The 23,439-nt window shown below is 43.0% G+C and overlaps 1 protein-coding gene across 1 annotated transcript; it reads right to left on the bottom strand.

Annotated features, from left to right (window-relative positions):
• Positions 1-1,671: 1,671 nt before the first annotated feature.
• On the bottom strand, positions 1,672-17,428 carry cacnb2a (calcium channel, voltage-dependent, beta 2a). Its single transcript, XM_076080705.1, is given in 12 exon segments — positions 1,672-1,981; positions 2,392-2,487; positions 3,844-3,995; positions 5,406-5,515; positions 6,721-6,779; positions 6,883-6,963; positions 9,197-9,336; positions 9,623-9,717; positions 9,823-9,959; positions 10,054-10,176; positions 14,913-15,032; positions 17,360-17,428. Coding segments are annotated over 12 exon segments (1,425 nt in total). The 3' UTR covers positions 1,672-1,738.
• Between the last annotated feature and the right edge of the window lie 6,011 nt (positions 17,429-23,439).

Here is a 23,439-nt window from a genome sequence, read left to right as displayed (position 1 = left end):
GTTATGGTCCTGTTCGCGCTCCTTAGAGCGGTGTTGTCCCGTGCTCTGGCCGGCCTCGTCCGTCCCACCGCGGTGATGGTGGTGGTGGTGATGGTGGTTGTGGTCCCGGTGGGGCAGTGGCTCGTAACGCTGTTGCTGCTGGGGGTGCCCCTCCCCTAGATCCTCATCATCCTCCTCCTCTTCTTCCTCCTCCTCCTCCTCCTCCTCCTCCTGTTGGTGGAGCTGAGTGTGCGGCTCATTATAAGCAGAGTCCTTGCTCTCTCGGCTCTCTCGGCTCTCTCGGCTCTCAGGGGTCTCCGAGTCCAAAGTCTCCTGCCGGGAGAGGCCCCGCGCTCGACTGTTGTGGTGGTGGTGATGGTGGTTGTGTTGCTCAGTCCTGGTGGAAGACGAACGGTGGTGGATGTGCTGGGCTCTCTTGGAGGCCTCAGTCCTCAGAGGCCGCTCCTCCTCATTGTCCTCCCCCTCAGCCTCTGCATCGGCATCGGCCTGGTCCTGGTCCTGGCGGTGGTGGTGGTGATGGTGATGATGGTGCTGGTGATCCTCTTTGGAGCCCTTTCTCTCCACTAACGCTTTGTCTCCTTTTGGCTCTGCAATGCCACCCTGAGGTCAGTAACACATGTCAGTCAGTCGGGTGACAGAAAGCAAATAAACGCACTGCAAACACACACAAACACAACTCATGCTGCAGATTAATATTCACTTCACCCTTGCTGATTCAGGTGCATATCGTATCTATGCACTCACGCTTGAACACACACACACACACACACACACACTGCTTGAATATTCATCAAGCATCCATTGAAGGTTAATGAATCCGGGAGGGGAAATCTTTTAAAAGAAAACTTCAAGGTGTTTTGTATTTTTAGTTTGCAGGATCAAGACGAAGTCCTTATGGATTTCTGGCACCTGAAGTGTAAATAACATTTATCTGAGGTCCTCTCCACACTCACCACACTTACAATCACATGTCAAGCTCACTCCTGCTCCTCATCAATATCAGGACTTTCCCAATATTCAGTCTTACATTTCCCATTGTGATGGCAGTGGATGGAGAGAGGGGTAGAGGTTAAGGTATTATACGGCATTTACTCAGATATGTGGCATTAGCTGAAAAGTTATGTTATACCATAAAATCAATTCTGCATGACACGCTTTAAAAAAAGACATATTTACTAGTAAGGAATATAAATTAATTGCATTTGAAATCGTGGGTTACAAGTAATCATGATGTTGACCCACTTCAGGTCTACCTCCTCTATATTGCCAGCCCACGATACATTTAATCCCCACTTGTTGTACACTTTATCCTAATGCTTTGTATGTGTCATCACAATCTCCTGCACCGCACTTGTCTAGTTGTTGGCAGTGATGAGTCTTTAAGCTCAACACAATAATCAACAAACTGAAGTTAAAATGTATAAGTTGAATTCAGTCTGAATATTATTATTCACGTCCAAACACTTTACAGTTACAACTGAAAATATGAAAGATGTTTATTGCTTAATACAGTCGCACACATAATATTAAATATTACAATTTTATCACTCATTTGTGGAAATGAGTTCCTTCCCTACCATTCAAAATAATATCATGTTAAGACCAACAAAGCATCTCATCAAATACCATAAATGTGGGTATTGGAACGGACCCTAATCATCATTTACTGCAGGGTTTTTTTTGTCTCTTCCTTTCTAGCCCTCTAGCACTGCCTCTGTCACTTCCTGTCCTTTCCAGTTCACCTGCCCAGCTTTTCTACAGGTATACCCCATCCTCTCTGTGGCCTCAGCTCTCGTACCTGCACGCCGGTGACCGCCGCTGGACCGGAGGGCAGGATGGCTGTGGGCAGCTTGGTAAGCAGTGGGTTGGGGGGGTTGCAGCTGGTGGGGTGAGTGCTTTTCCAGTAGGCCTCCAGGTAATCAGCCATGTGCTCACAGGCATCCTCCAGCTGGTTTTCATCCAGGATGATGTCAAACATCTCCTGGGGAAGGAGAGAAGGGTTAAGACAGGGTTAAAGAAAATGGTCTGTGCTGTAGCGGAATTTCACAATAAAAGACTCTGTTAGAATGAACCCACTGAATTAAACACTAAATAGCATTAGGCCTTCATTCTGAGAAAATCTGAAACAGTGATTCCCTAAAGATAGGGACTGCTATTTGGATTAAATTAAGCCTGCATTCTCTCAAGCCTGGGGTGCTTGCTTCATTTTCTAAAATAATAACTAAGCAGATTACTGAAGAGCAGAAATAGAACTGGCACGAATAAGAAAGCTTTAAAAAGATAATCATGAAACGTAAGCCAAAACTATCTCTAAAGAACAAAACTCCAGGTTGTTTCAAAGACTGCAGTCACTGAGCATTTGTGTAATTTGGGTCCTCTATAGAGACTTACTGGAGGGCACTGAGCCAGCTTGTCAGCGGCCACCATCTGGACATTGAGGTGTTTGGCCTGGGACTTGCCTCTGGACTTGATGAGCCTCTGCAGCACCTGAGGGCAAATTAAGCAACAAGGTCATGGTGGTTGTGTAAAATAAAACTGTATTCAGGCTTTGTGTGGGCAATATTCAAGTTAAGGAAAGTTAATTTTATATTGTGCAGAAACAAAGACGATAGCCTCTGTTTAAGTTAAAGCTCTTACAGGCGGTGAAGGAAGTATTAAGTAAATCATTTTGAGCTTGAACTCTACTTTAGTGAAATATTGTACTTTTTACCCCTCTACATTTCAGATGAGGACATACATATGATTGTTTCATGAATAACAAAGCATTGTTAAACATGAATCCAGTGGCATTTCAGACGTACAAGATAGTAAACGTTAGCAGACGTTAGTAAATCCACCAAAGAGACATTTCCGCTAAACTTCTCAGATGTTTTTTTATTTAACTCACCATTTGCCCAAATACTTAAATTATTCAACATTTCACAAAAAGTTGCAGTTTGCAAAAATGGGTTTTGTGAGGTTTTGACCTTTGACAACCAAATTTTGATCAATTTATCAGTTTGTTTCAAATTTAGAGAAATTCCCTCCCTGCGTTCTTGAGACATCACATTCACGAAAAATAGACTGAACGGACGGACGGACAGCCAAAAAAGATAACAGCTGTAACCGGATCTGAGGCATGGAAATTACAGAAAAGTAAAAAAAAAAAAAAAAAAGAATCATGAAGCAAAAGTCTTTTCTCACAACCCCTCAGATTTATCTCGTGACCCTTTGGAAGGGACACGCCCCCCCCCCCATGTTGGGATTAGAATTAAAAACTACTCCACTAATTTAGCTTTGCACTCGATTAAAGTTTATCAGACTCAAGCGTTCATCTTCTCAAAACCTGGCGCCTACATTACCCACAATGCAACGCAACTGCCGACACATTAAGTAGGGCTTTTACTTGTCATCGGGAATTTTTACATTGTTGTATTTGGTACTTTTACTTAGAGCACTTTTTCCACCACTATTTATACAGTTATATCATAACTTGTAAAAATGCTTTCAGTTTAGCTGTACATGATATGACAGCAGATTGTAATTGAGAGGACAGGTGGTAGAGAGCAGTTTATTTCTCCCACTGCGAGTGATTCACACTGATGCCACTTTGATTTAAAGCTTGTTCCTCATCCCTCTTTAGCTATGCCTTTTCTCATTTTCCATGTTACCCAAATGCCTGTTTTTATTTTATTGATCACTGAATCGTGAGCCTTTTTTTACTCACGCTGAAGGTCAAAGTGATGAATCAGTCCTCCCAAGCATTTGCTGTAAACATGCTGTATTTAAAAATCACAGCTAGTTTTCCTTCTAACTCACATCGAGTAGCTCTGTCACCGGATCAAGCATGTTAATCCCACTCACCTTGGGAGAGGTGATCTTGACGTAGACGATGATGGGGGCGAGGGACGTCTTCCCCAGCTGTGACGGGTGGTTGATGGTGTCGGCGTCCAGAACCACCAGCTGTAACGTCCGGGCCAGTTCGAAAATCCTCTCAATCTCACTCTGGACTTCAGCTGAAGAAGAAAGGGAGAGTGGGAGTCAATGCAGAGGTTCGACTTTATTTCTTTCCTCGCAAGTACGGCAGATACATCCAGGTTTATCCTTTATGGATCAATCAGAGCTCATATTTAGTCTTTTTCCATTTTGTTGCTCTTATCTATATTTGTATTGTGCCTGTTTGATATTTCATGTATTTATCATAAAGTCCTTTGTGACAATTGTTTCAAAAAGTGCTCTATCAATAAATCTTCACTTACTGGTTGGCTTGTTTCTCTCTGTTTCATAGAAACTTAAATATTCAAAAGAAATCATGACTTTAGGGACCAGGCTTAGAGACTGTTAGATGTGGGAGAAACAGCTTGCTATCGTCTGTTACCTCCAAACAGAGACCAACTGTTACATCACACAGCCTCCACTCCAACAGATGACGACGTGAGTGCAAAAACTATCCTACAAATATTACAGCAGGGCACGACTCCCAAACTGAGGGGAATCGTGGCCAAGCTTCACGACTTCCAGTCACGACGAAGTCTGAAGTAAACTGATAACATGAAAACATTCCAACCTAACAGCTCATTCAGACTACGGATGAGTCACAAATTCTCATTTTGTTCACAAAATATTGCAAAATGGGGTGAGAAGATTTCACTTGTTTCCAATGCAGAAAGAAAGGAAGGCTTCACTCGCATCAAGCTAATGTCGCTTTTGATTCGAAAACATTTGATGAAAATCTGAATCAGAAACAGCTGTGCAAATCTTCTGAATTTTGGCAGATTTCAGGCTCTATAGGGCACGAAATGGCTCGTTAAGATGCTATTCTTTTTAAGATAAACGTAACTGACTGAATAGACTCAAAGTGGCACTTGCTTGAACTTAAAAGCTTTGGGTGAAATATGGAGAGAAAGTTTTTGTGCCTCTGAAAAAGGCAGTCGAGATGGAGGAGCTGTTGCCTTAAAGCTCCTTTTCAGTTTTAAACTGGGGCAGCAGCACACCGTTGAAAAAAGTAAAATCGTAAAGTAGTATGGTGACTCTGTGTAATCATAAAAAAATGTAATATAATACACTTCTTGCTTCCAGCATACAACTTACCTGGGCTTTCTTACTCTGCTGCAGCCGCTGACTGAAGCTTATGCTGATACATGGCAAAAGATTTGACTCAGGAATCTCTTTCATTCTAATTACATCTGAACCCACATCAGCCTCGGTCAAATCAGAGCGGTTGCTGAACTTGTTATCTTTCATTCCTAACTAAAGGAAAAAGGCCTTTCCTGGGCTGTCTGGGTTCATCATTACGTGATGAATGTCGTGAGTTCCTTTAATCATTTCCTTCCTTTTCCACATATTCTTGGTCTCCTTGAAAACATTGTGAATCAAAACACCAAATTGTTCCCAGGCATTGCGGTGATTTTTTAGCACAAACGTACCCAAGTTTGAGCGTGTGTTGGAGCGTTCGATGATGGCGTGCTTGCTGGGATTGTTCAGGACTGAGCGCTTGGCCAGAGAGATGTCCGCCGTGACGCGGGTGATTGATATTCTGAAACAAGGCACAAGAAAGATAGTTGGTTGACCTGATATTATGGACTTTATTTGAGATGAGATAGAAGGACAAACATGTAATCTTGTTGCGTATTAAGAACAAAAATATAGGAGAAGCAAACGGCTATAAAAAAGACAAAAGACAGAGAGCAGAGCCTGAGAGTTAAAACAAAGATGTAGATAAAATGATCTTTATCGCGATAGAATACTTTAGCAGGGTTTCATTTCATAGGTTAAATGTTTGTAAAGTAAGATTTTGTGGCTTGTAGAAGTAGTCAAAGATGAAGAAAAGGAAAATAACAAACATGTTTACCAGTAGCTCCCCGCATATAATTAAAACTGCACCATTCACGAACATAAGTGAAAACCTTAATAACTGTGCACACAATAAACCATATTCGCTTGTAATAACTATTTGTACAACAGTAATGTGTGTTATTGTGAAATGTGATGGAAGACAACGAGAGTGAGTTGGAGAACGGAGTTTCCAGAGTTTGTTGTGTTGTAGTACAGAAAGTTTAGCTTTGTGTTATCGAAAAGGTTTTCTATGCCATTGCTGAATATTTAGCTGATTTCGTCGAGGTAGACTTCAGAACAAAGCTTCTCCGATCGAACAGACAGACCGGATTGAGGTAAAGTAAGAAGTTTCATTACTCTGTAGGGTCATTTCCATAAAGTTGTCGGACTCTTATGATATCAATCTGAGCCTGTCAGTTGCAAAAATGAGCATGTTTAGTGGGCGTACAAGAAGGTGAGTAGCTACTAAATATTCCCTAAATACTGGAAACAAAAACATAGGAAAAGAAAGAGTCTGGTTGTGGTTGTTACCCTTTAAACTATGTCTGAAGAACAGGACTCAAAAGGGAATTTACAGCAGTCACTGCAGCTGCTGGTGGTCTGTTGGATCTGAGTTTTGTGTAACTTCACCGCCTCTCTGCTTCAGATGGGTGGAGGACTCAACATTGAGTGAGGAGAATCCTGCTCTGCTCTAGGGCCACTATGGCCTATTAAGGACATGGAGAAGGCCTATTTAAAGCAGCAGCACACATCTCCAGGCCAAGCAAACTTGTTACACACTCCCTCGGCTAACCTCGGGGGACAGATAAATACCAGCCTATGGAGTTGGAGAGAGAGAGGAGGAATGAGGAAGGAAGCCGGATGAGAGCTTGTGTTTTGAAATAAAAAGGTCACAGGGAGCCTTACCTTCCCTCGAATCTGTGTTTCAAAAAGTCAAACAGTGCTTTTTGCATCATGTCTGTCACCTGTGGACCGGAAATGAAGGGAGATATTAAGAGAGAACAGTTCAAAAAGGGACAGATATTCCCCAACAAACTTGTGATTGAAATGTCAAGAGTTTTGACGCACCTCGTAGCCCTTCAGTGACGGTCCAACCAAAACCACGGGCCGCATAGAAGGCACAACATCGTATGGAGGAATGTGTTCCGCCTGAAGCGAGGACATGAAGAAAAACAGTTGCAAACATTTATGGAGACAAAGTAAACACTCGCCATCACAAATCACTTGAAGGATTTGGAACAACAATGAGCCAGACTGGATTTAAAAGCACTGGAACATTGTGAACCATAAAATGGGACGACCCGGCCGGCCAAATCACAAGCTTTGATTTATGTAACAGATTTGTCAGTTTACATCACGTTATCGATACTTCAAAGCAGCTTACAGTAAAACTGCAATATTTCATGACGGATTACAAATTTTTAGATAAATCCTCTCATTTCATGGTTCTGATGTCGCTGAATAAAAAGTAAAGCTTTGTGACAATAAAGGTTAGTCGGTCAGTGAGAAAAAGCCAGAGAAGATCAACGGAAGCGACGACTGAAAAACGTGTTAAAAATTAGAAAACGGGTAGAAAGACTTGCTCACTGCTGTCGGGACAAAGTGGCAGCTCGCTTTGTGTGACAGCCTCAATTTTAAATCTAAATCAGAAAAGGTGATTCTCACAAGATGTTGGAAATTAGATCTGAAACAATTTGCGGAGGATGTTTCAACATTTAGATTAAATACGAGTTTAATAAATTTACGTATGAACCTTATTTTGGTCAAAAAGTTTGGAAGCAAATTCTGGTGTCAAGTGGAAAATTGAAACCTCCGGCGCACAGCGGACTGAGAATGGACTCCGTTAAGTAGGACGCATTTTGCGTCCATCAGTTAATATTGTCAAGCAATATTTACATATTAATAGATTCAGGATTTCTTTGTCTGGAAAAAACATATGAAACGTGAAATGTCTTAAAATGTGAAGAGGGGATTTTTAAATATGTCACCTTGGGCTGTGGGAGAATTTGGTGAAATCTTCTAACATTTTATAGATGTAATCGATTAATCAATATGAATACTCTGCAGATTAATCAATATTTGTCGTTAGTTGTAGACCTATTTGAAATGTGCAGTCAAAGCACTTAAAAAAGATTCACAATGACTTAAAGGAAAATATTAAAATCTGATTAATTGCTTATTGGTACAGGTGAAAAATTAGACAATAATATACATTTTTTTTGATGGAGATGATATTCTTCCGGTGGTTCACTTTGTTATAGCTAATGCCACATTTAGACACTCAGGGTCATTTGTATTATTTTGACAGAACTTTATTATAATTGTTTGTAATTGTTTGTAAACTGCTTGATTATTTTGTGTCTGACAGAGAGGCAGTGGACCTGATGCTGCTCTGCTTATTTGTCCCAATGTTCAAGCTGCTCTCTCAGTCTGTGTTATCTTTATGATGAGTAGATTTCATGTTGGCTCCTCTTTCTCTGTCCACATCTAAACGTTTTCTCTCTGCCTGACATTTGCTGTCGTCATTGTGCTTCCCTTGGGACGTTGTGGGAACTGATGCACAATACTGGTGACTAACATGAGGGTATCAATGTGATGACAATGTGGCTCTTCTGGTGGACTAAGTTCAACCCTGCATTACTTGGTTGACGTCAGCATAGTCGTGGCAAACTTTCATGCGTTAGCGATTTACTTTTTTAATGAAATTGACTTAATTGATTTTGGGGTTTTAGATGTGTGAGGATATTTTGTATTAAAGGAATAGTTCACATTTTGGGAATACACTTATTCAAACAAGATATGACATCTTGCTTTCAAGGTGCTGGTTCACTGTTTCTTTATGCTAAGCTAACCGTCTCCTTTCTCCAGCTTCATATTTAATAGAAGATATGAGAGTGGTATTGATCTCCCTCATTTGACTTTTAGCAAAAAAGCTGATGGGTGCATTTCTCCAAAATGTTGTACTGTTCCTTTAAACTTAGATCTTGTATGGCTTATTAAAAAGCTGTTCACACTGAGCTCTCACCCAATCACAAGTTCACTTACAAACACGTAAACAAACAACACAGAGGACTGCAGGAGCAGTGAGTAGGGTGAGAGGTCAGTACAGAGACTCTAAAGAGGGTTTGTACAGCTCAGACCCTGCTGAGCTGGTGCACGCCACAACTTACCGACTTCTGCTTCTGCTTAGCTATGGTGAGACGGAAGAGGAGAAAGAGAGAGGTTAAGAACAGGCATGCATGCTAACGGACGGGTGCACGCTGAGGGACGAAGACGGTGCTGTAGACAAAACAGGACGGGCGCTGAGTGAGGCCAAGCGGGCATTTAGTCAGAGACGTGCGGACGGATAGAGGAAGAGAGGCTTGGGTAGTCCAGACTTTACCTTCTTAAAGAAGGGCATTCGTTTCTCTTTTGCTAGAGGTGACATGACAGTGTTTGGACTGGCTTTAGTGGAGCGCAGGTTGTTGACTGGAAGCTCATTGTCCTCGGGGTCTAAGTCTGTGGCGTCTATGTCAATGGCTACGCACACAGACAGATAAGACCACCATCACACAGATGAACACAGGGGGTCACAGGTAACGGGAGCAGTAGCACAGAATGTGTGCTACTGCACATTGACAGCAAATGAAACATGTAAAAGTACAATTATGGCCATTAGAACATAACTTACAGGAAAATATCAACTTTATTGCTGATAAAAATACAAAACATGACAAATCTAAGTAGCGCATCTGACCTGCAACTTGAATTCAATGGTTGAAAATAGTTTTAAAAGAGTTTTAAGTATAAAGTTGGAGTTTTTAAGTGTGCCTGTGAAGCTACTCACCAGACGAAGGAGGTGTAGATTTCCGTGAGTTAGGAACCACTTCACCTAAACTAGAGGATGAGTTTGCTCCCAATTTACTGGAAAGAGAATAAGTTGACAATCAATCCTTAAGAAGTCAACATACATTTTACACAACCTCCGAGTCGAGACAGAGACGTTTAGTGCAGATGAGGGGTTTGTACCTGGAGTGGAACTTGCCCTGTTTGGCTCTCTGCTCCTGGAGGATACGAGTGTTTTCAAGCTTCACTGGACTGGGGATGAAACCGATTTCACAGCCTTCCTTCACCAGGCGTCCTATCCACCAGTCGTTGTTGAATTTCTACACAGAATAAGTAAAGACAGTTATCTCGAGCATCCTCCTCACTCCCGTCAGCATCACTGTGTTGAAAGCCATCTCTGATTGGAAAGTTCACCTCTTTGACATGGAGGAAGTCTTTAGCCTCAAAGGACACGGCCAGGCCCGGCACGGGGACATCGTCATCGTTACACGGACTGTAGTTGACATTTGTGCGAACAGCAAATGCAACTGGTTTGGTCTGCCGGGAGGAAAAAAAGGAGTGAGATAAATGAAAATGTCAGATTGTGTAAAAGATATAAATGGTAATTATATCCTAATCCACAAGAGAGAGACCTCTTCATTAAAAATGCTTTGGTGCACTGTTGGTGAGCTGTGATTCTCATCTTTGTGCGAGGTTTAAAAATAACCCTAGGTGAGGGATACAAGTAGTCTGATTCACCCAGACTTAGTTTCTCTCCTTGAATGATTCGGCTGCTGCACAGCCTCCCTGCTGCAGGCTTAAACAATTTACAATTCAGATTGATGCACCATGTTAGTGTCTGCAGCAATCACCGCTTCGACACAGAGAGTAAAAAAATAAAAAAGGACTCTTGTTCTGCGCTTATTTATGAGTAGCACAAACAGAACTTGTGTAAATGAATACATACTGGCCAGGACGACCCTGCTCTACCACTGAGCCACAGTCGCCCCTTCCTCTTTGGGTCAAACAGTCCATTCAGATAACGCACACAGATGATGTGATGTTTTCTGGAGTCCTGCAAGCCGTGATATAACCACCAACACCAACTGACTGTCCACACATGAGAGAGCAACTTTCTTTCTTTCCAGCAAAAGATGTTTTTGCACAAGCAAATCTCCTCTGCCCAAAGTCACGCATTACATTTTCTACAAAAAGGGATTTGAATGAGATTTAATAAGGGTACGTCATGAAAGAATGTAATTCTTCCACATGCTCACGGACAAACCCCTCTGAAACTAGATATCTACAGGAGTAGAATATACCCACGTTAGACATCGCTTTCAGAATTACATAAAATGCTTTTGGACATAATCACGGAGCGAGCCTAGAGGCGATGGCAGCAACAGTTGGCAACATGGTCAAGGCTCTAACCCAGATTACATTTCGCTCTGCCTTTGACTGTGTGACGAGCATGACGAAAGTCGACTGAAAAGCCAAAACGAATGCACAGGGATGTAGCTTAGAGTAATCTCCCAGGGTAGACTCGCACACTAAGTAGTAACCTGCAGAGGAGAAAGAGCAAGATGAGGGGAAGGGTATGAAATATTCAGATGGAAGCCAAATTGAACCCACTAGATCAGAGCTTTGATGCTGTAACTTTAGTTTGACCTCAAACAGATTCGGCAAAATGATTTCAAAGTGCGTCATACCAGTCCTGCAATCTGATTGTCCCATAGCAACCTCAAAGTAAAATGTACCAATTCAATTTAGTACAAATGACGTATACGAAGCAAGATCTACACATTTACATTAGTATCAAGTTTTGTGTAACTCAGTTAAATAAACTCAAGTTGACTTGGATTACAAGCAAGTGGAAATCATCTTCCTAAAAATCATATAATATAAACAACACACAACAACATATTGAGTTGTGATTTGAACATGAACAGGTTTGGGGAGACATCTCCAGGGGGAGGAGGCTCGGTCGCTCCAGGTCCGGTGCTTGGTCCCGAGTGGTGGAGACAGGGGGTCGATCGGTTGGTGATATTCCATGAAGTAATGGTTGTAAGCTGAATGTGTGTGTGTGTGTGTGTGGTTGTGACATCTCCATTAAGGAGATCATACAATCCAATGTGCAGCGCCGGCACCCCGGAGAGGACAAAGCGTCCTTGGCGTTTGCATGCATTGAGTAACATGGCTGCATGATGACATGAGGTCCATTAGCACACGTGTGTCTCGTGGACCGCTGCCTCTTGCCTCCCTCCCAGCTGCTCTCCTCGCCTTTATCCATCATGGCCGCCCGTCAGGTGAAGCTTTCTATAAGCTTAATGACGTTTTACGAACCTGTAGGCGATCACGCACACATACATGTCCTGACATGCCACCGTATATCACAGGTGACTGCAGGGTTTCTACATAATGGCACATTCGCAATGCTGTAGAGTATCTTTACATCTCCTGACCGAGCCCCATACTGCTCTGTTGCTTCTTACGCAACACAGGCCTTCATTATGGATGCCATATTGACGGCAGTGAGGGAGGAAGAAGGACAGAGGCAGAGGGTTAGAGACCGGGTAAGAAGCGTGGGAGGAGGAGGGGAAAAAGAAAAGAAAGGAAAGGAGATGGACAAAAGGATAGCAGACGATGCAGCGCAAAAAAAAAGAAGGAAGGAAGGACTGGAAGTGAGAGTAGACACATTTATGGAGATAAGAGAACAAGGATAAGATAGAGATAACCAGCTCAAGAGAAGCCCAATCTGTAACTGGAAGTCCTGGGAGAGAGCGCCATTGACCACAGCCAATTAACACCACATGACGCTTGTCACAATATCACATCACACCATGAATATTTCAATAGATAATACCTCCCTGTACTCTCTGTGCTTACACTGATTGACTCTACACGTGCCCTTGCTGTTTTGCTATGTAACATGCCATATACCCCTCCATTAGCAGCACACACAAGATCTCATGCCATAAATCCTCCCACATTGTTTCACCTTGAATGCTGTGGATCGATTTGAAATGAATTCTCTTCAGATCCGTGCAGGCTGTACCGAGTGCCTCTTCAATGCACTATTACATGGTGTGAAGGGAGCCATAACCTTCATTAATTTATGTGGAGAGATATTTACACAATTATCCAAGGTTGCTTTAGGAGAGGAGACTAAGTATGCCAAGTAAGTAATTACAAATGAAGGCCATTGCAGCTACCAGTCACTCAGTAGTTTCTACGATATCTTATCTACATTAATTGTAATGTGTGTGCACTAATTCGACAAGTCAGCTTCTACACGGTATCGAAAGCTTCAGAGACAAAGTGAGAGTAATTCATTCTGACTCATTACCTTATCTACAGCCATGTGCAATAAAACAAACAAAGATAAAATAGATTTGGACTAGACATAGACATGGCTATATTCGTGTTGCACTCCCTAACTACTGCAACTGTAATGCCTTCACAGTTCAAACTTCACACACACAGATTCGCCACCCCTAACCTGAGATGACCCCCATTATCTCAGACTTGACAAAGCTTCTCTAGAGCCATAGAAGACATTATACAGCACTTTACACAGACTGACTAGTACCACTAGAACTCATTTTAATAGAAACAGCAGAGGGTGTTTAGTATCTGTTTGTTTGTGCGTGTGTGTGCAAATAAATGTAACGTAATGTGGAGAAGTATATCAATGCAACATTACAGGCATCAACTCTATCCCCACTCCTTACGAGTATCTGTGGTATGTTAGGGAAGTCATTGTGAATTACTGCCCATAAAGGCTCACAGTCAGAGAGTCTGCACTTCCTCTGACCCCAGCTCGCTCTCTCTCTCTGGTGGCCAGCCCACTGAGAGGCTATTTTTTACTAGTCATCTGTCATGTAAAATGCCAGCGGGGGTAATCTATGCCAGGTTATCTATAAAGCCAACCTATCTTTTTAATTAGTGAGCCGCAGAGGGTAACTCTGGAAAATAACAACATAGATATCTGCTGGAGTGATCCGTCTTTGCCAGCTTTGAGCTACAATTCAGACACAGCGCAGGAGGAACATGGATGGATAGCCAAAAGCTCAGCACGTACAGCTAATGAGCGTGCTAGCCGTTACACACCCGGCGAAAGACAATAAACCCATTTTCCAGACACTTGCTTGAATTAATATGTAAAGCTATCAAATGAGCTGTAAAGCAGGAAGAGAACAAACTGTGCCCAGAAGATAGCTGAATTATTCCACAGATTAAAGGCAGATCGTTAACAGTGCCAGCGATGTGAGTGATTCTGTGGAAGCCAGCGCTGATTGCAATTCCTGTCGCGCAAAGGCAAGCCTGCTCTGCCGTGTGTGTGTTTGTTTATATGCTGCTAATTGTGGCCCAGAGCAGGCGAGGCTTGGCCCTGATAAACAGTGACACTGAGCCCTCTGAGGCCCCTAACCTTCTCACATCAGCAGCCCCTAACTGCCCTTCCTTCGTCTCAGAAGCCAGCTGAATCGGCTCCTGCTGCTTCTCATAGTCACCTAGTCAGTCCTTCAGCATTTCCCACTAATCTCACCCCATCATAAGTAAAACAACATATGATTAACATTATTGTTTTAATGTCTGATGAGCCGGGGAAGTCAGAAATAAGAAAACTTTGCTCCAAGTCAAAATTACACCAACTCTGCCAGAATGAGATAGCTGTAGGGCTCAGAAATGAGACCAAAAAGGAAGCAGACGCAGCTTTTATTCTTCCAATAACAAACCAACCAGTGTAAAGTTTACATTACCATTTGAGTGATGCCAGACATCAGTCGTTCAAGCAAAATAAACCAGTTTTCGTCTATGCAAACACAACTCTTTACTTGTGGGGACCCTCTTCGACATACCACATTATCTTGACCCGAGCCATCACAACTACATGCCTCCTGCAAATATAAAAAGTCTGTTTACATTTAGTGGTTCCCATCAAAACACATTGGGTGTATCCTTGAGGTCTATTAAACCTGTTATACTATGGCTCATAAAACCTTTGCAAAGCAGTATTTCTTTTTAATATTCTGAATTGTGCAACGTTTGCATTCATGTTTGCGTTTTCAGGCACATTGCTTTGCTTCTTTTCTCATTGTCGTGACCAACTGTCAAGAGTAAAGTCATAGCGCTACTAGCGGTCAATAGCCCTGCACAAAAAAAAAGGAAAAGTCATCACTTTCAACAAATGCTCTCACTTTCAAGGTCTAAAACTTGAATTACGGCCACCCATAGAGCACATTTTAGTACGTAGGAAGTGGACGGAGTGACCTTAGTGGGTTTCGGATACGAACCTTGGCCTTGTCGAGCTGTGCCTGAGCCTGTCGCTCTGCCTCTCTGCGCACTGCCTCCTTATCCTCCTCAAGGGACACATCGGAGTCTGATGGACGGCTGGTGTAGGAGTCGGCCGAACCCTGCAGAGACACAAACATTAACACTTTAGCGAACACACATTTGGTATTCACACTTTAAAAATGACAGGCGTTAGAGAAGCGGGGGGGGGGGGGCTTCACGGCATCTTGAGGACTTCATTTGCTTTGCATTGAGCTTCCTCTTCAAAATAAATGTTCAACTTTTGGAGCTGAGCATCTGATGTGCAACTTACAAATGTGCGAACAAGCCCACACAGACCGAAGTGTTAAGCTCTGATCATCAAAGGAATCTCAGTTGATTTCGTGAAATAATGAATGCACTGTAGAGGCTGTGCTCAATAAAATGAGCGGGCATGTAATTCTACTGTCAATCACAATCACTGCAACGATCTGAGGAATTCAAATCTGTCGCACATTAAGGACACTTCCTCTTTTTCCGAGAAAGGATGCCAAAGGACACAAACAGTCCTTCATAGAATCCTCTCTCTCTCTCTCTCTCTCTCTCTCTCTCTCTCTCTCTCTCTCTCTCTCTCTCTCTCTCTCTCTCTCTCTCTCTCTCTCTCTCTCTCTCTCTCTCTCTCTCTCTCTCTCTCTCTCTCTCTCTCTCTCTCTCTCTCTCTCTCTCTCTCACAGATGTGTTGTGATCCTTGTGTGAGAAGCACTGGCGGGAGATATTGACGAACACCAGGTTGCAGTATGTCTCTATGTGATTGCAACGGATCTACTCACACTACTATATTTAGACTCAAACATAGCAAAACACGCACGCTTACTACCTTAGACACACTCCTGATTTCAGTGCATTTAAAAGAAAGAGAAATAAGAAGAAGAAGAAAAAGGTTGATGATGGTGGGTGATGGGTAAACTAAACGAAACAGTTTGATTGGATGTAAAATGTTCTTTAAGCTTTCCTCTAGAAAGCTTTATAATATATTCATTTACAATTCAAAACTTTTCAAACGTGATTTTAAAAATAAATCATGAATTTGTTGCCAACTGATATGACTAGTTCAGCTGTTTTTATCCTCTATGACCAGATTAAGCTACTACTTCATTTATGTGGGAAAACAAGCAAATTACCAAGATGTTAGTTCACCAAAATTGATACATCTCAATAACAGAAAACAACAACGGGGTAAATAAGTAAATTTAGCTTTAGACGCAGACAGCTTAGCTTAATTTGTCTCTCTTGCTTTGACTGTCTTTAGCTGTTTTCCTTATGGCCTAAATACCAACAAGTCAGATTCTGGGCTTAACAACATTTTGAGGAGCATGAATATGTTGCTACTGCATTTAGGCATCGTAGGACACTGATAACTACAGCTAACTGAATTTAAACACTGATAAAAAACTTGTATGAAAGTTGTATGATTTCATTTGTCGATGTTGGAATGAATACATTTGCAAATACACTGCAGAATAATGTCCAGTTCAGTTTCAGTTAAATACGAATCAGATTAAAAGAGGGGATTTTGAACTAAGTGAAGGCAGTGTGAGCTTTATCCTTACCTGTTCGCACGCTACTACGCCACCCACACAAGGTCTTTCATTCATCTCACTGCACCATTACGCTCTGCTGTCTGAGTTAAAAATAGCCTCCCTCACTCTGGACCTGATGAGAATTACCCAGCCATCACATGCATACAAAGGAGGATGTCCTCTCCACTCACATTACCTGACTGGTGTAAAGAGACTATACAAGCGGTGTTACCGTACATAAAACAAGGTTATTCATATTCATGTCCTCCAACTTACAATGAAACCCTGCTGCTTGTCAATTGCCTCTGTGTCTCTCATCCTCCCGACTTTGTACCCGATATAAATAACTCATCTGAAAGCAAGCTCATTAAAAAACCAAGCGCTGCTTTTGCTGTCATCACATCCGTGACCATATTAATCTCCCCGTGGCTTTCAAAACATCAACAAGCATCCAAACTATGTGTCAAACGCTGCTCAAGCTGGAGTGTGACCATGCTGCACTTCCACATTCAGGTAAGATATAAATGTCCTAAATTGGCATCTCGTTGCACCTTCCTATAGCTTGAAGCCTCTCTTTTACGAGCTACATTTGGCCTTGAAAAGTGCGAGTGAAAATACCCGTTATCATTATTCCATCAGGTCACGGCTAACGACGGGGCGTGATCGAGAACATCGTCCCAGTGGGTCAGAAGGAGGTGATATGGAGCTCTGCCCAGAAACCGACAGCCATAACTGATGACAACATCCAGCTTCTCATCATCACCAGGCGATACGTAACCGAGCCACACTGACCCCCAAACACTGTGGACAGACGGACGACCCAAAGACGCGCAGACTTAACGCATGCACACAAAACACAGACGACGTAAACACACTCAAAATCTGCTTACACAGTCATCGGAGCTCTTGACGCGATCTCCCTTGGCTCGTTTCAGCAAGCGGATCCAGGTGGCCTTCATCAGCCACACTGATCATTCAGTGTCCTGAGCCACTGCCCCCCCCTGCTACTGCTACAACTACACCTGACTGCACTGCTGTGGTCACTTTTGCACCAGCGCTGCAGCGGGCGTCACTGCTCCGGCTACAGGTACATTCAACACTGTGGCAACATGGACAGCCGGTTCCCGTTACACATTTAGTGTGAGTGCTACCATCATCTCTGGGTGGATAAATGGCTGTGGAGTTGGGGCTCCTTGTTTTGCTGCAGCTCCAGCTAGCTCTGCTGCTATCTGTAGAGCCACAGCTCCTGCTCCTGCTGCCGCTGCCGAAGACGGGGAATCCACAGGAGCTCTCTGCCCCGCGCATAATCTCAGCAGCTCTCTCTCCCCGTCTTCCCCGGTCTCCTTGAGTGCGCGGACTGCCGCTGCAGGTGCTGAGGCTGACTCCCAGTATGAGTCAGGTGGCAAGCGACGCTTATCAGCCTCTCGCTCAAGATTTGGCTCCAGCCTCGATCTCCTCCTCCTCTTCCTCCTCCTCCTCCGCTGTAGCTAACAGCAGTTTATCCACACGAGTCCTGGCGCGGCTGCCTGCGACCGACTCTCCTCCCGATGCTAATGAAGCTGCTGCCTCTCAGGTGCTGCAAGCTCCATCTTTCTCACTCTCTGTGTCTCAGCCTGTCAGTGCATGTCCTGCACAATCCTTCAGGGATTCTGCCTCTCTACCTTCCGTCTTTACCCACCCCTCCATCTCATCCTTCTCTGTCACTCCCCTCGTTGTTGTTTTTTTACCCCTCACAGTCAGTCCATCTGCTCGTTGCGTCTCTGCAGTGATGGGATGGGCACGTGCTGCATGGGTACTGTTTATGTGTCGACTGTGCATGCATGCTGTTTTGTTCTTTTTAGGTGTGGGCGCACTACATTCACCCAGATATGAGCCGTTTATAGGAACAAATAAGTGGCATAGCTTGTTTTCCTGCAGAAGATCTGCTCACTTTTTTTTTTTTATCATGGATCATATTAGAGCTGCAACTGATAATTATTCTCATTATTGATTCATGCACTGGTTCTCAGACATTTCCTTTCATGCCCTCCTTTGGAAGTGAAAAATAATTCACGCACACCCCCTTCCCCTGCGTTCAACATTTTTATCCGCCAGTAACAACATTGGGAGACTTATCTAGAACACAGACTGGATGTTTCCTTTTATATTTCTGAATGGTGACTGCTCAAAACAACGCTGCTCAATTAGACACTAAACACACAAACCTTCAGAGCATAATATGCTTTCTCATATTTTGGATTTGACTGCAGGGTTTCCACCTGAATACATTTGTATCTGCATTTTTTTTCAGATTAATTGAATGTCTAGAGCTGAATAAATGAATAGTCTGAGTAAGTTTTTAAGCAAATAAACAACACATTAGCTGGTACCAGCTTCTTAAATGTGTTTTTTTAAAGATTACTTTATCTTTTATACCTTTTGTAAATTGAACATCTGTGAGTTTTGAACTGTTGGTCGGACAAAATGAGTAATTTGAATACACATTTTTCCCCATTTTATGTCAAACCAATTGAGAAAATAATCAGCAGCATCAATGATGAAAGTCAGAGCTGCAACGATTACATCCATCAGTCATTAGCTGATCGAGTCAATTGAAATGAATTAACATTGCAAGCACAAATGCGCCCTAATGTAGCCCTAATAGTGAGTATCGTATGTGTACTGTATCTTTGTGTGTGAGACAAAGACATCTTCTTTTTTTTTAAACCCTCACTTCTTCACTCTCATCATCAGGGACTCGGGGGTGAAATCTGTTCTAAATCCTCGCCTGTCAGCTCAGTGGTGATTCATTACATGTGAGCGGAGCGTCACAAAGCCACACAGGACAGATGAGAATAATTACGCCGTTAATTAAAAACTTCCCATCCTCACAAGAGGAGCAGCCGAAGTTAAACTCTGCAGACGGATTATTCAAAACGTCCCTTTTGTTTGCACTGCTGCACTGCTGACGCACGATGCTCCTTGGTCTGACCCGTCATGAGGTCGTGTGAGGTCAGAGGAGTCAGGGATCGGCCCGTGGGACCAGCGGTTAAAATGGACTCGCTGGTTTATGGCAAGCAGTCGCTCCCCGAGGAGCACTAACTGTAGATCAAAGGATGACATGCTAATCAGTGGTGCTTATCATAACCAATCAATGACACGCCTCCATCTGCTCAGGGTCTTCCTAACTAGACATGTGCACTTAAAAATGACATGTCTTACATGAAAGGAAAGGCTGAGGGAAGATAATGTGATTTTAGCTCATTAAGACCAATTGGCCTAACAAGGAAGGCAATTACCTGAGGTAGATTATGTTTTGAACAGGAATAATGGGAATAGCGGAGAAGAACAAAATGTATCTTGTCCACTCTTAACATCAAAGCTCTCTAATCACCTCAACCGCAGTTTAGGACAGAAACCAGTGCGCCAACCGATAGCGTTGCTAAGAAATGGTGCAATGGTCACATATGTTTCAGTAAGGTGGGTTGACACTAGCCTGGAGAGGTCTCAGGGCGAGGCACAGATGCTCTGAACGTGGAGCCCGAAGAGGAGGGCGGTGGAGCTGTGAAGGCTGCACTCGGATAGCAACGCTGACGAAGACTCAGAGCGACAGAATGAGCCTCCGGCTGCCAGACAGGACTGACCTCTAGACCCGCTGCCACACTGATACTGACAACACTGTGTCACCCACACACAGGCCACTAATAATAATCTTACAGCAGTGTGATACCGCTTACACCCAGCAGACTGAGAGTCACAGCTCCATTCGTAGTAGCGGGGTTTAAGTGTCTTGACAAGACAACTCTGCATGGTTGACTCCTTTAAAATAACACTTTAAAATCTTCCAATTACAGGATGCTCTTCCTGTTAACTCTGCCTATCTACCATGATCCGAAAAAAAGCTGCGAATCTCATCACATTTGCCAAACAAAGCGTTGATATCAAACAGTTTACTAGAAGTGTTTTTTTAGCCATACGAGCAGCGTGGCTCTTGCGATGGCCTTTTCTGTCGGAAACCACCACTTTGGTCCAAAGCAATGCTCCTGCATCTGACAAAATCACTTATAGTGGATGAAGCCGTTAGACCAAGGATGTGAAAGCTTCCACTTTCATTTTTAGCCGCTATAGGAGCTACGCTCTAAATGTGTCCACTATAAAAATGGACAGCTGTGGTCATGCAGAAAACAACGGCCGTGCATGTGAGCTATAAAGTGCTCTCATGGTCAAGAAGTCCTTGTCAAGACTCCTTTAGTTATTTCTATCAATGCTTTCATACAGTCAAGACTGCTGATTCTTTCCTTCCACCCAGGAACACACTGCACTCACTTTCTGCTCCCATATCTCCCATTCGCACTTCTTTTTACCTTTTTCCACATTTCTTTCAATCCCATACTGACCCCTTACTCTGCTGCTCTCATCTCCCGTCTCTCTCTCGAGATTACAAATGGCCTTCTTGCCTCTATAGTTTGATATTTCTACACAATAATCTTTGGTATTTGTGACTATATAGTGACTCTCTATATAGTGAGTCTCTAGATGATACTTTTATTTTCTTAAATAATAAAGCTGCACAGTGTACAAGTATATTAAAGTTAAAATCAATCCAATGTATATGCTTGACAATTGAGCAGCTCTGCATTGCATTAAGAAGAACATGTCAGTATTCAAGCTGTTCCTTGATGTTTTACAAGCGTCTGTTGCTTTGCCCGAGTTACCTGAATGAACTGTATTCCATTGTTTATTTTCGTTGTCTGTGCATCTTTTTTTTAACGGAGATTACATTAATTACTTACTCTTATTGGCTTTTTGCTCTTGGCGTTTCTGTTACACTAGTAGTGTAACAGTGTGTGTGCGTGTGTGTGGTTGTCGTACGCTCTCCACTGCTGTGGAACACCATGCACCGTAGATGACAGCAAGAGACTTTCATAATGAGCTGAATTGGAAGTGCACATAAATTAGGTAAATGACAATCAAACAGACTCTCAGACTGTTTAATGTCGTTTATGGTTGCATGGTGCTTTTGTCTCACGCGGTGCTTCGCCCTTTTTTTTTTTTTTTTTTTACACACACACACACACGAGCTCAGTGGAGTAGACGAGAGACAGACAGCAAAGAATTGATGGTGGCTGCACTCGTTGCTGTGAAAACACCTGTGTGACGGCTGACGTAAAACGAAGGATTGGATCAGGCCAATATAGCCGATAGAGATCAGTTAAAGAAATGCCTTGATCGGCCCCAATACTGATCTTTGAGATTGGATCGGGTTAGACGTCTCCATCCAGTCACCTTTTTCCAGTGATGGAAGTATTAATTAATCTGCTGATAAGGACCCAAACTCAAGTTAGCAAATATTAACCTGCTAAACATGCTAAACTAAGATGGTGCTAGTAAACGCCATAACTGCTCATGCCATTGTCATTGAGCATGTTAGCATTAAGCTTAAAGCAATGCTATGCCTTAGTATACGTACATGCCATATACATCTAAATGGTGCCATGCCATAATTCTGTAATGGAGTAAAAGTAAAAATATTCCTATAGGTTTAAAATGATCCAAACAGCCAAAATTCAGAGGGGCGTCAGCAGTGAAACTAATGGGCCAGCGTGGTCAGATTGCAAAGTAAAGCTCACAATATGCATCATGATTGAAGAATGAAGATTGCTGCTCGTGCCAAGTCATGTTCAGTTCTGGCTGACGGACCGTAGCCGACCGCAGAGGGCTGACAATGAGCCGAGCGAGTGCGCTCGCAGTTTCTTGCTCGGCATGACTCATTCTTGGCTGGAAACAAAGCCTCCTTTCCCGACCATCTGTCCATCACTGCCACTTCCCTCAGTGCAACATAAAGTCAATTAAATCGTCGGTCCACAAATGTTGTCTCCTTCGTCAGACAGAGACAACGAGAGCAGACTTGACAGCCAAGAGTGAAAGATGTGTGACTGCTACAAGGACTGGTTACTAATATTCAACACAGAGGAATTCAAAACTAAGTGAGCAAGAGAGTGAAAGGGAAACAGATTGTCGGTACATCTGTGAAAGAAATAACTGCCTGTGAGAGCGAGAGAGAGATGTGGAGAGAGATAGAAGAGGAGAGAGGAGTAACGACCCCTCTGGCGTAGCAAAAGAAGGATTGGCCGCATGGACGTCAAGGTGAAACTGACAGGCCTATGAAAAAAGTGTTTACCCAGCATCCCATGTGCCAGTGCATTAGATAAGTGCATCATCCCATCGGAGGGATGGACTCACTGGCTGTCAATCACATGATCGAAGAGCGCACCGTTGCTAGCTGGAAACTTAGAAACCAATCGCATGGTAAGCTTTCTGTGCACGCACCTCTATTATCACATTGACCATGCTGACATGCTCATGTTCAGCAGGTTTAATGTTTACATTTGCAGTAAAACAAACTAAGAAAAGTACCGCTGACGATGATGGGAATGCCCTTACTTGTGCACGTATTTAGTCATAAACTAAAGTATTAGATAAATGAAATATTTTAACCTTGGTGTTGGTTGTGCTAGAAGAAGATCATGATGATTCATCCTCTGGGCACCATGAATATCTACCAAAATCAGTTTTTCACGAACAACCAATAATATCAACCTGCTGGTGGCACTAGAGGAAAAGTCAGGTGATCACCAAAGTCAGCAGGGTTCATCCTCTGAGGATCAGGAATCCAGCAGACATTTGTTGACATATTTCAGTCTGGACTAAAGTACTGCCATCACTAGCCTAAACATGGATCAACTGCATGAAATATAGATGACTAGTCTAAAAGTATTGATCCTGGTAAACCAGTCCTAAAAACAATGTACAGATTAAACCTTTTTTGGTGCTCTTCTGACTAAAAGGTACAGTTTGGTGTTGCACCTCACAGAGAGCAGTTCAAATCCAACGTTATGACAAGACAACTGCAGGGTGACGGGATCCCTACCACTGCGAAATATGTGCTAATCCTTTTCCACCTGTGAGTATCACCTGCAGTCAGCAGCAG

This window comes from Anarhichas minor, unplaced genomic scaffold (genome assembly GCF_050575085.1).
Source record: "Anarhichas minor isolate MPS153535 unplaced genomic scaffold, ASM5057508v1 ptg000074l, whole genome shotgun sequence".
Lineage (NCBI taxonomy): Eukaryota > Metazoa > Chordata > Actinopteri > Perciformes > Anarhichadidae > Anarhichas > Anarhichas minor.
The sequence above is the reverse complement of the archived record's forward strand: the minus strand, read 5'-3'. Positions and strand labels throughout refer to the sequence as shown.